At 35.0% G+C, this 16620-nt stretch overlaps 1 protein-coding gene across 2 annotated transcripts in view; it reads left to right on the forward strand.

Moving 5' to 3' along the window:
- The window catches only part of DPYD (dihydropyrimidine dehydrogenase), an 820498-nt gene that overhangs the window by 23623 nt on the left and 780255 nt on the right, over nucleotides 1–16620 (forward strand). For both annotated transcript variants that reach the window (XM_029227639.1, XM_029227640.1), the window contains exon 2: nucleotides 14915–15025. In XM_029227639.1, coding sequence (XP_029083472.1) covers nucleotides 14915–15025 — 111 coding nt within the window. The remainder of the gene's footprint in view (nucleotides 1–14914; nucleotides 15026–16620) is intronic.

Consider the following 16620-nt stretch of genomic DNA (forward strand, 5'->3'; position numbering starts at 1 on the left):
TGTGTTCAGAAAGTTAAGTAGAGGCACAGAAGATAAGACAGAAGTGCTAAATTGAACTTACAGAAATGATAACTACAATATCTATGATGAAGGATACACTGGATAAGATGAAACACTGATTAGATAGTGTGAAGAAAAGATAGTGAAATATCTGAAATGAAGCATAGAGAGAAAAAAAAAGCTGCAAGTTGTGGGACAGCTTCAAGTGGCCTAATATATACGTATGTGGAGTCCCCTAAGGAGAGGAGTGGTGGTGGGATGAGAAATCAGAAAAAAATTTGAGAAAATAAATCCATAGGTCCAAAAAGCCCAATGAAGCCAAGCAGAAGAAATATGAAGGAAACCACACAAAGACACATCATAATCAAATTGCTGAAAACCAGTTATAAGGAGAAAATCTTCAAAGCAGACAGAAAAACACAGGCAAACTAGGTTCAGAAGAACAAAGATAGGGTAAACAGCTTTCTTCTTGGAAACGATGCAAGTGAGAAGACAGCAGAGCAACGTATTTAAAGTACTGGGAAAAACACACAACTCTCAACCTAGAATTCTATACCCAGTGAAATCAGCATTCGAAAACTAAGGTGAAAAAGACTTTTTCAGACAAAAGCTGAAAGAATGCATCAGCAGCAAACCTGCACTGTAAGAAATGTGAAAGGAAGTCACGTCCTTCAGACAAGGAAAATGGTATCAGGCAGAAATATTGATTTACACAAAGGAATACAAAACTGCAAAAATGGTAACTGCATGGGTAAATATATGGTTTTTACTTATTTAAAGGTCATTAAAAGGTAATTATTTAAATGAAAACTATGTAGTGTGGGGTTTATAATATATATAAAAGTAAAATGCAACATGGATAAAACATTGAAAACATTGTGCAAAATGAAAGAAAGCAGTTACAAAAGACCACATATTGTGTGATTCTGTTTATATGACATGTCTGGAATAGGTGAATCCATAGTGAGAAAACAAATAATCCAATTAAAAAGACAGATGCAAATAGACATTTCTCAAAGAAGGCATACAAATGGCTAATAGGTATATGAAAAGGTGTTCAACACCTCTGTTCATCAGTGAAATGAAAATTAAAACCACAGTGAGAGCCTACCTCACACTGTTAGGGCTGTTACCAGAAAGACGAAAGATAATGAGTGCTGGCGAGAATGTGGAGAAAAAGGAACTCTTGTGCACTGTTGTTGGGACTGTAAATTGGTACAGCGGTCATGGAAAAGAGTGTGAAATTTCCTCAAAAAATTAAAAATGGAACTACCACATGATCAGCAATCCCACTTCTGGGTATTTATTCAAAGGACAGAAATCAGTATCAGAAGAGAAGATACTTGCACTCCCATGTTCATCGCAGCACTAGTCACAATAGTCAAGTTACAGAAACAAGTGTCCATCAGTGGATGAGTAAATAACTAAAATGGAGTACACACACACACACACACACACACACACACAGAGGAATATTCAGCCATAAAAACGAAGGAAATTCTCTCATTTGCAATGTCATGGATGAACCTGGAGGACATTGTGCTAAGTGAAATAAGCTGGGCACAGAAAGGCAAAAATAGGGGCTGGGAGGTGGGGGAAATGGAGAGATGATTGTCAAAGGGTACGAAGTTTCAGTTATGCAGAGTGAACATGTTCTAGAAATCTGATACATACAGCGTGGTGACCATAGTTAATAGTACTGTATTACTTGACATTTACTGAGAATAGACCTAAAATGTTCTTCACACACACACACACACACACACACACACACACACAAACAAAAGGTAACTGTAAGGGGATGGGTATTTTAATTAGCTCTATTGTGGTAACATTTCATGATGTATATTAGAACAACATTGTATACCTTAAATACATATATAATTTTATAATCTCAATTATACTGCAGTGAAGCTGGGAAAAAAGAACAGACAAATCTGTAGTCAGGAAGTAGATTAATGATTGCCTGAATCTGGGAGTTTGGGGTAAATGGAAAGTGACTACTAATGGGTATGGATTTTTTTGGGGAGGGGGAATTGATGCAGTGTTCTAAAATTGATTATGATGATGGTTACACAACTCTGTGAAGGTACTAAAAGCCATTAAATTGTATACTTTAAATGGGTAAACTCTGTGGTAAGTGAATTATATCTCAATAAAGCTATTATAAAAATTACTTGAAAAGTTAAAAAAAGGTGAAAAATATGAAAAAAAAAGTAAAATATGTGACAACAATAGCACAAAGAGAAATACTGGGCAACTTGTTCATCATCAGAGAGTTGACAGGAGCTTTTCTAGTAGTGGTAGGAGCAGAAAATTATTTCAATGAAGACCCAGTGGGTGGCTGAACATTTTTTAACTGGAAATATACATGCATTCCTCTGTGAAGTGTTTATGCCCTTTTTGTATTTATCTTTTAGCATTTTCTTATTTCCTTAATAATTTGTGTGAGCCTTGTATATGTTATAGATTAATGCTTTGTCATATTTCTTTGATAAATTTGATTGATATAGTTTAATAAGTGTTTGGAATAAGATTTCTGAGTTAGGATGGGAAATAAAATCTTAATATCTAAAGTCCATTCCAACTCTAATGTACTAAATCCTAGAGACCCTGAGAAGATGCAGAGAGTTTAATTTTATTTATTCCTGAAAGGAAACTAGTTTAGGTCAAGTAGTATTTAATTACAACTGAAGAGTAGTAAAAGAGGCTTCATTTCTTCATATCTTAATTTAGGTTTAAATCCAAAGTATTTAAAGTGAGATATTTATGCCCCTAGTTGGAATTGCTAGATCATGGTTGTTAAAGAATTGAGATATCTTGATCTGACTTCATACTGCATATTTTCCATTAGCTAATACTACTTTTTATAATAAATGGAGATCATTCTCTTAGGCACTCAAACAAAGGTCATTAAGAATACAAGATATCACGTAAGAGAAGGGGCTTAAACAGTAATTATATCCATGCATTTTATATTAATTAAAATAGTTATCTAATACACAAAATTATATCTTTCTCATGGAACTGATCTTATTTCATATATAAATTTGATTTTTTCTCCTTTTAAAAACTTTTCATAATATATTCTCCACATCAGTATTTTTTTAAACACAATTTATAATAAGTATGTATATTACTCAACTGTAGACAGACTGTAATTTAACTTTTCTCTTCTTGCCAGGTATTTTCCAGGTTTTTTTTAATAAACAACAAGTCATACTTTCTTTTAAGAGGATCTCCTTTTTATTTTAAAGATTACAAGGGAAACCCTTAAAAAATACACTTCAAATCTAGCCTTTCCTAGACTCACCTTCTGGGCTGACTTAGCACCATGCATTGGTCTATGAACATACTTAGACCACTTTATTTTTTTGTGTCTACTTCGTCCAGTGGTCTGCATCTTCTTTTGTCGTAGGGACCACATCTATCATATGTTGGAGATGTCTGTGTTGTGTAATAAAATCCAAAATTTTGACCCTAGAACATGTTCAAAGTGGATAACAAGTAATTCATTTGTTTTCTTGTCAGAACTTTTTGCTGGTGTTATATTACCACAGATTGCAAGGTTCAGTTCAAAGTGTCACTGCTGCTTCAGCAAGTGAGTTGCATGATTAAACCTTCCAATGAAAGTAGGAAAACACTGACCTCCCATTTTGGAGTAGTTAATGATTATATGGCTTAAAAATCTTTGTAAGTGCTGACAGATACTGAATGGTGTTTTTTGTCCTCTGCAATAGAATGAACACTAAGATAACAAAATTATGTTTGTTTTGCCAGCATTAAAGTTCGTTCTCCAGTGGAAGTTTCTTGCTGCTTTTTATGACTGTTTTGCTAAAGAACTTTTCTTATTAACCATTTTATGCATAATTTTACTAATGAAAAATTATGCTTGGTTTTGAGGACAGGAGGATATATAAACTATATCATTGCTTTTGAGGGTTTTACTGAACAGTTTGATGAGAGGGCATATATATTAATATATATATTAATAATTGATATCCTAGCTGATGTGTCCAATGACAGTGGCAATAGGTTATCTAGAAGTTCATGGATTCATAGATCATGGATCATGATCTAAATAGAGGCAGGGACAGTTCTTCTTAATTTTTAGAGGAAATAGTTCTTAGTTCTTAAAGGAAAGTTAGCATTTAAACTAACATAAAGTGGCTGCATCCTAGACAGGAAGTGATGTGAGCAGAAGTGTGGATGTAGGATTGTACACAGACTCAATAAACAACAAATAGGTGAGAGTGGAAGTAGGTTGGAGTGGTAGGTGGTACCAGATTGAATAGCAAAGTGATAATTTTTATTGGCATTAGGTATGTAACAGGCAGACATTCAAGCCTTGTGGTGTGTCTATGTGTGGGTACCAGATTGAATAGCAAGGTGGTAGTTTTATTGGCATTATGTATGTAATGGGGAGACATTTAAGCTTTGTGGTGTGTATATGTGTGTGTGCACGTGCATTTATATGTGTGTAGGATGTCTGTTATATAGGAAAGAGAGAAAGTACAGAATTGAGGTGAATAGTTTAATTGGGAGAGTAGTAGTATATCATGATCCAAGTGTACTGTAATAGGATCTGCAATAGTTTGTAGAAATAGGAAATACAGAGGATGGGCCAGATGTAAATGACATTGGCATTGTGTGGGTTTAAGGAACAAAAGAAACAGTAGTTATAGATTGACCACATGTGAAGTTCAATTTACTGGAAAAGTGGTGGTATTACTGACAGAAGTCAAGTGGAGTTAAAAAGTTGGGTGAAAAAGACAATACACAATACATTGTTTTTTGATGTGAAGAAATTGAGATAATGATGGAACATGCAAGTGGGTTATTTGGCATCCAGTGAAGTAGATAACTGTAGATCAAGACAGAGAGAGATCTCAGGGTTTGGAATATAGATATAAGACTCAGCTGCAGAAATCATCAATAAAGGGGCATTCAGAAGAGGTCCAAGGACCCTTAATTGTGGTCAAGAGGACAATGGAAGTCACAGAAGTAAAGGTAGTGAATAGAAAGAGAGGCCTTAAAACTCTGATACCAGAGAAACCAAAGACGATGTATTTCTGGATAGAAGAGCAAATCAACAGTATTGAATACGGCATAAAAGTCATGGAGAGTTGAGAAGTAAACTAAAGCTTATAGCATAATAAAAAAAAAAGTTTTCAAAAGTTGCATTTTCTTGATTTTAAATAGTTCAACTCCCAAACTCACCACATCCTTGCCTCACACTTATCCTTCTCAAATTCTTACTGACCCCCTCCTGGATCGGGTGGATCCCAGTTGGGTCCTTTCCTTGCCTGGTGCTGCTTGCACCAACTGAAGGGGAGCAGGTTCGGCAAAGCAGAGCGGGAAACTTTATTTATTGATTAAGGAATGAGGAAGGGAAAGCTCCGTGTTCTACTGAACCCTTCTCCCTCAGGGAGGGAGGCGAGAAACTTTTAAGGGGTAACAGGTGAGTACGCCATCAGAATTTGGGAAAGGGGCTGCAATTTCCAGAAACAACCAGAGCATGAGTAGTCCTTTGGGCTCCTTTGCATGCAGCACAAACTGTGTCTCGCAAAGTGCAAGCCCCCTCTTTGCATGGAGATCTTAGCATGGTAATGAGGCAAAGACAACTTATGGACACTTTGGTTCTCGTCTGCACAGGCGCCGCCCTCGTGGTTGGGCTGGAACCGGTTCAGGGCGGTTGACCGTCTTGGCGCTTTTCTGGCTGGGGCTGGTTCAAAGGTTTTGCCTTAGTTTTTGTTAAGCAAGCACAGCTGTGGGGATAGACTAGGGGATGGTGGGGCGGGAAAAAGGAAGAAAGTAGGTTAGTCTCTGCACAGGTGTGGGATCTCTTCCTGGTGGCAAAAAGAAAATGTATCTTATGATAATTTTTCATGTTAATAAAATCAAGAAATTAATAGATCACTTAAAAATAATTTTAGTTTTTATTTCTGATATAAATCACTTGCTAGCCCATATATGTTTCCTTTTCGCTGTTAACCATATAAATGAAGGGCAACTAGTCAATCCTTGATTTATTACGATTTTGTGAACCTGGAAATCATGCTACTTGCTCAATTTAGTTAATTAAAAAAAAAAAAAATCTAAACTCAGCCAAGGTCCTACTCTCTTCTTTCCCCTTAAATCTTGTTTTCCAGCTTTTCCATTTGCTCTCCAGTATTGCTTTATTTTTAGCATGCTGGGTACACTTAGCCTCTCTTGAACTAAAATGACCTTTAGTCTTGTAAACACAGCTCTTTTGAGAAACAATGTATCTTATACACAAAAGTTAATAGATTAAAGGTAAATTGTAATAGTTTTCATATTACTTAAAAAGACCCTCAAAGGCTGATTTTTGAGGCCAAAAAATTTCTGTAAAGCAAGTTTTGAGATAAAGTTACTAATTTTTCTTGAATATAAAAAGTATAAGTTCTAGAATATGAATTTTCTTAATTATCAGTGAACTGGTGAATATTTTTTGGTAATGTAATAATTCTGTTTAATTCTCTTCGTGCATAATTTTATCTTGAGTTTCTGTGTATATTCATATATATATATGCAACTCTTGAGAATGTAAGATACTATTTTAGCATGAGTTTTTATAGTTATGCCTTTTCCAAATATTGGTTTTTATTTAAATATATAATGCAGAGATACTTTGCAATAATATATTAAATTATATTAAATAGAAAATAGTTTATAAAGTAGTGAAATTTTTAAATAAAATGGGTATAGTACAGGTTCTCATCTTTTTTATATTTTTGATACCACTTTATAAGGGTTTGCATGTGACACTTTGTTTTCAATTCCTGTAATGAAAATATATAAACAGTACATAACTAGGTATATATGCTATTCAAATGGTTAAAGGAGTAAAGGAAGATACATAATTAATGGCTAGTATTAATTTCTTTGTCAATATTGTTTTTATTAAAATTTAAGCAATACCATGTAATATCTCTTTTGTTTATTCTGAAGTTTCTTCTTGATAAAATAAAAGTGTAGACTCAATGTAGTACCACCGCAATCTTAAGAGAAAAATATCTTTTAAGTTAATGCCCAGGATTAACAACATTTGCATAGTTCCACAGATAGTAGAATCCTTTCCATGGCTGTTATGGACTGAATGTTTGTGTCCCCCTTAAATTTTATGTGTTGAAGCCATAACTCTCAATGTGATAGTATTTAGAGACAGGGCCTTCTCGGAACTGTGAGAAAGAAATGTCTATGAGATTCTTTTATAGCAGCCCAAGCTGACTAATACAGTGTCTAGGTCAGAATCAGTCACCACCTTTGGTATGCTCTGTTCTGTATTAAGAATTATGAGATTAATATCAGATGTGTAAGTTATGAATCCTGTGTTTGAATTCTTAATCTTTCCTGAAAGACATTAAAAGACGTTTTTCAATTAGGAAGCACTTAGGTGCCTAATGTGTGGTGTGTATTCTGTAAGTGAAGAAGAGTGCCTGCTGGACCCTGCAAAGGCAGACAGCAGCTTCACGTGGCAGACCTTTGCTTGTTGAATAGGAGAGTGACATGATGAATGCAGTGTTTTAAGATACGTAAACTATTTTATTTGTATTAACTATTGGTTCAGTAGAAATAGATCAAATTTCCCAGGCATGGAAGTCCCAGAATGACTAGCATTTCTGAAGGGGTTCATTCACTTCCAGTTGATGAGTTTTTTGATGTTTTATAAATTCATCACTTTTGACTTGCCCTGTCTTTCTTGGGAAGGAAATGTAATATGAGTTCACCTAAACATGTTGCAGCCAAAGGTCCATGAGTTATATAGACTTGTATGTATTATAAAATGATATCTACATTGCTATATACATGTACTGGATTTTAAAAATCTGTAATTGAATTTCATGACCCTTCCATTCTAATTTGTGAAGAGCATATTGCATTTTCAGGCAATGTGCCTTTGAAATTGCAGACTTAGGGCAAAGATAAGTTCAGAGACCAATGATTTGTTTTCACCTGGGATATATCTCTACTTACTGTCTCATTTATAGTTACCTTTTCACCTGTTGCCTTCATCTGTTTCTATATTCCTGTATGATTCATATATACATATGTATTCAAAATTAACAATATAAGAATATGAATATAAATGGGTTGAGTGGAGTCTAAAATCTAGTCCCATCATATACTAATTGATAACATGTATTAAGCACTTTCTGCATGCACCATTCTAAGTTTTATATGTCATTTTATTTAATCCTCAAAACAACCCTATGGGGTAGGTACTATTACTAATGACCATTTTATAGTTGAAGAAGTAGAGGGACTGAGAGTTTAATAACCAGCAAAAACAGTAGAGCTAAAATCTAAGCCCAAATTTAATCTGAAACACTATGCATATTGCTTAGTAAATATTTAATACAATGAAAGTTGTAAAATTTAGGACTGTTAGAGACTCCATCCTTCATCAATTATGTATTAACTGTAGTGAGTTAGTCATTGTGCATAAAGGAAAAAATGTTCTTTGAATAGAGCTAGTAAAATTAAAAATATGGAAGATAAGTTATTTGGAAAGGTAGTCCAACCTAAAGGAAAAGAAATCTGAGCCTGGACAAAGAATGAAAGTGCATTAAGAATAATTAGATTTCTTGACCGGCACTGATTACCATGGATTTCCAAGGTTTTCAGACTTCAAGGTTATTTATATCTCAAGTGTGGGTGCAAGGTGCAAAATGGAGGCTGCATTCTCTCCTCTTCAGCTCCCAACCCAGCTGGAGTTCTGAGCTTATCCAAGAACCAAAGACACCTTTGTAAATTCCTAAGTTACTTAAACTTGCCTTATACTATGACTAGTGATAGACATAGGAAAGGGTAGGGTAATTGGCTGAGATTGGGGCCTATAAGCAAGAGACTGTTAAGCAAATGAATACTGAAAAGTTCAGTTCTCCATTGTTGAACATTTGTTAGATTGTTACCTGGATGAAGCAAGAGATACTTAGCAAAATCATTAAGCAATAGTTGTTTCTGTTTTTCTGTTAGCTGAGAATATTTATAGAGGAAAAGAATGACAGCACAATACAATGTTTTGCTGAAATCAAGATAGTTATACCAAATTATGAAAAAATGAGAAAAGCATGTTTTAAATTTTATTTATTTTTTACCTGATTCAGTGGAAAGTAGGAGACCATTATAGAGACTTCAGGATAAGTTACCAGAGACAAAATTTAAACATAATTTAAATAAGACAAAATCTAACTCATTAAGTTCAGCCTGTAAATCAGAAGTGTCAGTGTATGTGTATTATGTTAATGGGTCAGTAAGCAATGACCAGTACTGAAGAGAAAACATTTGCTTATAATTTAAAATGCAAAGGATGAAGGGAGCTTAATGGTGCATTATGTTTGAATAATCGATATTGTGATATAAAACAAAGCTGTGTGTTTAGAAAGAGAATATGTTGGCCAAGTGGTTTTCTGCAATTGGAATTCAAGCTCTCAGTACTCAGTTCCAGTATTTTTGGGCTAAGACTTAATGCTTTTATTTGTGAAGTGAGGGCCTGTTATTGTAGTCAATATGGGCTCCTCTTTGTGTTCTCTATGGCAGTACAGAAGGATGCTCCTCAGATGCAGAATTCTAGTTTTTGTGTTGTGGCATTCCAGCTGCTTCCCAGAATAGCACTGACAGACAGCACAGTGACAACACATGCCTCTGACTTGATCTCATGTGTAAATCTGTCTCTGGATCATATTCTATCGTTTCTTAACCTAAATAAAATTAGTACAATGAAATTTTCTCAAATTCTGTTTTTTCGTCTTTAGAATCACCAGTACATTTTTATTGTGTTACTGAAAATGGGAAAGACAAAGGCCAAATTCTTTGCATGGGAGAAAATCTCCCTTTATAAGCAGTATGCCTTATATCTGAAAGGGTTAATGGGCCTCTTACAGTGCTCAATTTATCCAGAGAGGGGACCCTGTGACCCTTTTAGGACCTGGCTTTGGTCATTTCTTAGGAAGAACACAATTTAGAACTCTCCTGTATTATTCTGCCAGCTGCTTAGTTATTGATGATATTGACTTTTAGTTTTAAAAAGTCTTGCTTTGGAAAATTGTTTTTAACAGCTCTCAACCTCTCGTGTCTTGTATTTTTATTTTATATCACTTTTCATTTGGGATATTATTAAGTCAAATCCTTGGTAACCATTCTCCACAATCCAATTTATTTTTAGCCAAGATCCATTGAATTCAACTCACTGCCTTTTTGCAAAAGGTTAACCCAATATTTCATGTTGTGTTATACTTTCTACTTATGCTGTGTAAAAGAAGAGTTACTGTGATAAGCAGCCAATAAATTGCATTCAGAATATTTATTCTCAAAGTTACATTACTGTGCCGACATAGATAAACATAATCATTTATCACAGTATGGATTGTGGAAGTAAAAACTAAATGAAATACAGCCATCTTTCTTGCATATTACCCAGTTTTTTTTTTCCTTTAAATGTTGGCCACAATAACTACTTTTAAAAAATGTCATCTTTTTATTTATCAGTTTGAATTAATGTGTGAGATTAGTAATGGTTCAGGTTGAATAACTAAAACAAAACTGCATCTATTTTATAATAAGGAAGTGTTTTCAACTTTTTTTGTATAAAAATGAGATTACTTATGTTTTCTTTCTTTTTTTAAAATAAATTTATTTATTTTTGGCTGTATTGGGTCTTTGCTGCTGCTAGTGGGCTTTCTCTAGTTGCGGTGAGTGGGCTTCTCATTGTGGTGGCTTCTCTTGTTGCGGAGCATGGGCTCTAGGTGCACGGGCTTCAGTAGTTGTGGCACGTGAGCTCAGTAGTGGTGGCTCGTGGGCTCTAGAGTGCAGACTCAGTAGTTGTGGCGCACGGGCGTAGTTGCTGCACGGCATGTGGGATCTTCCCAGACCAGGGCTCGAACCCGTGTCCCCTGCATTGGCAGGTGGATTCTTAACCACTGCGCCGCCCGGGGAGCCCACTTATGTTTTCTAATGTTGGCTCTTATTGCTAGGTTGCTTTGGCATTATTTCATCATAAGGAATACACTGTTTAAAACTCATAGCTCTGTTGTTCATTTGTTGTCCAGAACACAGACATCTAAATTGATAGATTGAAGAAATATCATGTATATCATATATAGCAATTATTAAAGTAATCTTCATTTATACTGGGATAATAAAATAAGTCCCAATGATGTTTATTAGAATGAATGCAGTATACAGTGAAATCCACTGAATGTAGAATATGTGTTTATTATTATTATTTGGTAACAGCCTTATTGAGATGTAATTCACATACTGTACAATTTACCTGTATAAAGTGTAGAATTCAAAGGCTTTTAGTGTATTCATAGCTGTGCTGCTATCACCACAATCAATTTTCATCATCCCCAAAGAAACCATATACCCTTTAGCAGTAATGTTGCATTTGCCCTAATCCCCCCAGCCCCTGGCAGCCACAGTCTACTTTCTGTCTCTATAGCTTTGCCTATTTTGGACATTGTGTATAAATAGAATCATACAATATGCGGTATTTTGTAACTGACTCCTCTCAGCACAATGTTTACTATGTGCATGTAAGCTGTTTGTGAATTTCCCAGATTTCTTTCTGTTATTGATATCTGTTTCCATTCCATTCTGGTTGGAGAACTACTTTGTATGATTTTAATCCTTTAAAATTTATTAAGGCATGTTTTATGGCCTAGCATCTGGTCTGTCATAGAGAATGTTTTGTGTACACTTGAGAAGAATGTATATTCTGTTGTTGGGTGGTGTGTGGTTATAGATATCTATTAGGTCTAGTTGGTTTACAGTATACTTCAGATCTATTTCCTTTTTGTTCTTCTGCCTTAAGTATAGGATTCTTAGTTGACAATTTTTTTTCTTTTAGTACCTTGTAAATGTTATCCTACTACTTTCAGACATTTATTGTTCCTGATGAGAAGTCAACCATTAAACTTATTGGAGTTCGCTTGTACATATGAGTATTTTTCTTTTGCTGCTTTCAAGATTTTCTCTTTGGTGTTGACTTTTAGCATTTTTACCAACGTTCCCATGTGTGGATCTTTTTGCATTTATCCTACTTCAAATTTCTTGAGCTTATTGGATATATACTTTAATGTTTTTTCTGTCTTTTTTTAAAATCAAAATTTTAGTCATTTTTCTCCTTATATTTTTTTCTCCTCCTTTCTTTCCTCTCCTGATATCCTGCTACAATATTTTGGGGTACTTAATGGTGTACCACATATCTTTTTTTTTTGTACCACATGTCTTTAAGGCTCTGTTAATTTTAAAAAAAATTATTTTTTCTCTTTGTTTGTTGGATTGCATAATCTCTCTTGAGTTCTCTTAAAATTTGCTGATTCTTTCTTCTTCAAGTTAAAATATACTACTGAGCCCCTCTAGCAAATTTTTCATTTCAGTTATTGTAGTTTATTATCTCCATAATTTTTAAAATAATTTCTATCTCTGTATGAATATTCTGTTTGATGAGATATTGTTACTATACCTTCCTTATAATGGCTGCTTTGAAGTTTTTATTAAATCTTATACCTGGAACCTCTGAAAGGCAATTTCTGTTATCTGCTTTTTTTCTTGCATGGATCACATAATCCTGCTTCTTTGAATGTCTTGTAATTTTTTTTTTTTTTATTAAAAGCTGAACATTTCAGATAATATAGCAATTCAGGATACTAATTTCCTTCTCCCCAACCCCAGGGAGGGGGGCTTGTTGTTGTTTGCATATTTGTTTAGTGATTTGGTGTATTACTTTAGGGAAGTCTATTTCCCCTAAGGTATGAACCTCAGATAGCACTCATGTAGGGTGAAGTCGTGGGTGTGTGCCTAGTAACTCTGGGATGACAGGGGTTTTAGTGGGACTCCGTGTCTTCTCTTTGGATCTCTTTGTTAAACTATCCACCTCTGTTGGTATCACAGCCAGCTCTTAGTCTCTATTGATTGCTAGTTGATTGCTCTGCTGTTTTTGACAATGCCCTGGCATATAAATTGCTCCACAGTGTGATTCAGTTAAATTTGGGCCCCTTTGCTGGGGTAGTTTTCAGGTGAGTCTTTGCGGCTTGTTGTGGCCCTGCAGGAGCTGTTAGCTATTTCTTTCTGGTAAACTGTCTGCCTTATGCCTTACTTTATTGCTCTCATGAAGCTACCAGTTTTGTCTTAATTGTTTGGCATCAAAATCTTTATTGTTTTTGAGACTACCCTTAGGCTTGAACTTCCTATGTATTAATTCAAATAAAGTCAGTTCTTCTGGGGAGAGCCGTCTGTTCTTATGGCCTGCCTCTTTCTCTGGGAAAAATCTCTGAGCCACAGCTCCAGATCTAGGTGTGGTTACAGTGGCCTGCTTCTCACAGAGTGACACTCCTGCTTTTATGAGCAGGGCCCTGGTATAGGCGGTAACCTCTGATCTCAGTTTGCTTCTCTTGGTTTGCTAACTCTAAACCATGAGCGAGCTGAGATGATGGTGATCTCATCACCCATTGTTACTGGTGTGTTTGCTCCTGAAGTAGAGCCTCTGCTCTATGAGTGGGGGCTGGGTGAAGCAAAGGATCTCCTGACTTCTCAGCTGCACTTTCTGGCATTTAGTTGCTGCATAGCTGGTAGAGTAGGGAGAGGGGATGAGAAATGTTAATGTCCTGCCTCTCTCTGGGAGACACCACAGCCTCAGCTAGAGGCTGGGGGCAGAGGGAGCTCTGTGTTCTTGGCTGTACTCACCTGAGGTAGAATTTCTGTCAGGCTGAACTGGGAACGTGGAGGCTGGGGGCAGACTGCACTTCGAATGCCACAGACCCTCGCCATTCTTACCAAGTTTTAGTAGATTTTTCCTGAATAAATGTTCCTTCATTTGCTCTTTGGCTTTATGACAATTTCTGGAGATTTCAAAGGATTCTTAATTTTACTAGTTTTTATCAGTTATATTGTTCTGCTGGGGAGTTGATCTGCAGAGGTCCTCATGTGATTGTTCTGGAAGACTCCTAGTGGTTATGTTTTTTTTTTTTTGTTTTTTTTTTTTGCGGTACGTGGGCCTCTCACTGTTGTGGCCTCTCCCGGTGCGGAGCAGAGGCTCCGGACGCGCAGGTTCAGCGGCCATGGCTCACGGGCCTAGCCGCTCCGCGGCATGTGGGATCTTCCCAGACCGGGGCACAAACCCGTGTCCCCTGCATCGACAGGCAGACTCTCAACCACTGTGCCACCAGGGAAGCCCAGTGGTTATGTTTTAAAGCATTGCTTAAGACAGGGCTTTGGAATTCATTTTTTATTCAGTTACTCAGGTGCTGCTTTACATGTGTGATTAGAAAGGTTTTCGCTTCTACTTTATAACTCACAAAGTCACAGTAAAATATGTAGATTTCATCTTTGGATGAATTCAAACGTAAGCCCAACACTCAGAAGAACTGAGTTCTGATTCATTCCCTTCCACATATTAATTGTGAGATCTTGAACAGGTTACTTAACCAGCCTGAATTTATTTGATCATCCAAGATTTTGGGATAATAGTAGCTGTTTGTAAGTTAAATTGAATAATACGTTTGAAAGCAATTGGTAAAACTCTAAAAACTTAAAGTAGAGAGTATTATTACTACTTTAAATCAAATCTGGAATGAAGTGCCTCTCTTTTCATTCTCATGTAAGAATACTAATTATAAAATTTATCTTAAAGAGTTATTTGTTATATTTCACATGTTTTTGAACTCCATATTATCATTAATAAATATTTTTATAAAGTCAGCTGGGGTATCACTTAGTAAATGATTACTTTAGATAAGTTTGTTGTGGAATTACAATAGTAGAAGGGAAAAACAACATTTTTAATATATGTCTTTGGGGTATGTGTGGGGAATCTTAAAATAAAATTTGCTTTTTAAAAATGCCAACATATTTACACATGCTTATACTTTGTTTATACTGTCTTCAGAGTATCCTGGCTTTAAATCCTCGAACACAATCTCATGCAACTCTGCATTCCACTTTGGCCAAGAAATTAGCCAAGAAACATTGGAAAAGAAATCCTGATAAGAACTGCTTTGTAAGTACCACTGATACATGAGTTCATGCTGAAAATTATCTCATTCTACACACTGTAAGACCAGATTTTATATGTAGTTAGAAACATAATTAAATATGTGTAAAGTACAGCTGTGATTTTTTTCTTATTTTAAATATTTTATATTTGAATAATCTGAAAAGTGTGTTTAATTTTGATGCTTAAAAAATCTATTGAAATAGTTTAAAATCATATAAATTTAGTTTGGTGCCAAAATTTATTTTCTTAAAAGTCTGTAAAAACCTCTTAAAATCATTTTGTAATGACACAATGATACAGAAGAGTTCCAAAGTTATAAATATAATTCAGTTGAACAAGGGTATACTAATATATACAAACTGTTATAAAATATGCTTTGGGGGAATATTTGAACATTAGGTATTCAATATGAGCATCTCATAGTTCCAGGTGAGGTATAGGTACAAAAATCTGAGATCTGATTGCTAGAATGTTATTTAATTGGGCCCATGAAATGATTACTGGGCTGGGATTGTTAGGCCATAAATGAGGATTAAGTACAACCTTGAAGGCAATTTTAAAATGCTGTCTTAGGAGGTATAAATCTTTAAGTTTGGGAAATCAATTTCCTTTTTACCTGATTTCCCAAAATTAATTTCTCCAAAATTAATTTTCTTAAAGTAACTAGTGAGCTAATTAATAGTATTAGCTTATTTAACATTAGCTCTTTTGGTACCTTGTGTATATGTTCTATTTAATACAATGATTTTAATTTATTTTTATGCACTTCTTTCCTACATATAAACTCTTCGAGGATAGGAATTGAGGGTATGTGCTCATGTGCATTTGTTTTTATCTGATTTTTAATCTTTCTGTCACTGACCAACCAGCAAGGTTTTTTGAGTAAAAAAAGAAATAGAAATACGGAGAAACAACATGACTTGAGATGATAACACAGCCACTTACTAGCAGATCTGGATTTGAAATTCAGTTTTCCTTGCTCCGGCTCTGTGAGCTTTGCATTCTACTATGGCATTTCTAGTAGAGGTCTCTGGAAGGACACTAATGTGGTCCAAATTAGATCAAGGAATAGATCAACTATCAGTCATGTTCCTGTATAATGATGTGAACAATTGAAGGACACTGAAAAAAGAATCACGTAATTTTCAAACTTAGAATGCCTTTAAAGATTATCAAGTCTAACTCTCTCATTTTAAATGTGATCCAGATAAATTAGATTAAATTAGATAAATTCTCTAAGGTTCCCTTTATAGATTATTAAACTGTTTATTTAGAAAGAGAGGCTTTCTCTATTATTATTATTGTTGTTATTTTATAAAAATTAGCATTTTCATTCCATAATGTTAGCCTGTAAACTGAGTGGTGTATATTGGGTTGGCCAAAAAGTTCATTCGGGTTTTTCCATAAGGTGTTAACAGAAAACTCGGACAAACTTTTTGGCCAGTCCAATATTATCCTATTTTTTGCAATTGGCAAAGATACAGTGAGAAGTGTTTTTCTCTATTAAATATATATTGGCACAAATTCCTAGAAAAGCAGTTTGACAGTATCTTTGGCAATATCTTTGACAATATTTGTTAATACCTGTGTTAGTTTGC

This window comes from Monodon monoceros, unplaced genomic scaffold, assembly GCF_005190385.1.
Source record: "Monodon monoceros isolate NGI ecotype Baffin Bay Population unplaced genomic scaffold, NGI_Narwhal_1 Super_Scaffold_18, whole genome shotgun sequence".
NCBI lineage: Eukaryota > Metazoa > Chordata > Mammalia > Artiodactyla > Monodontidae > Monodon > Monodon monoceros.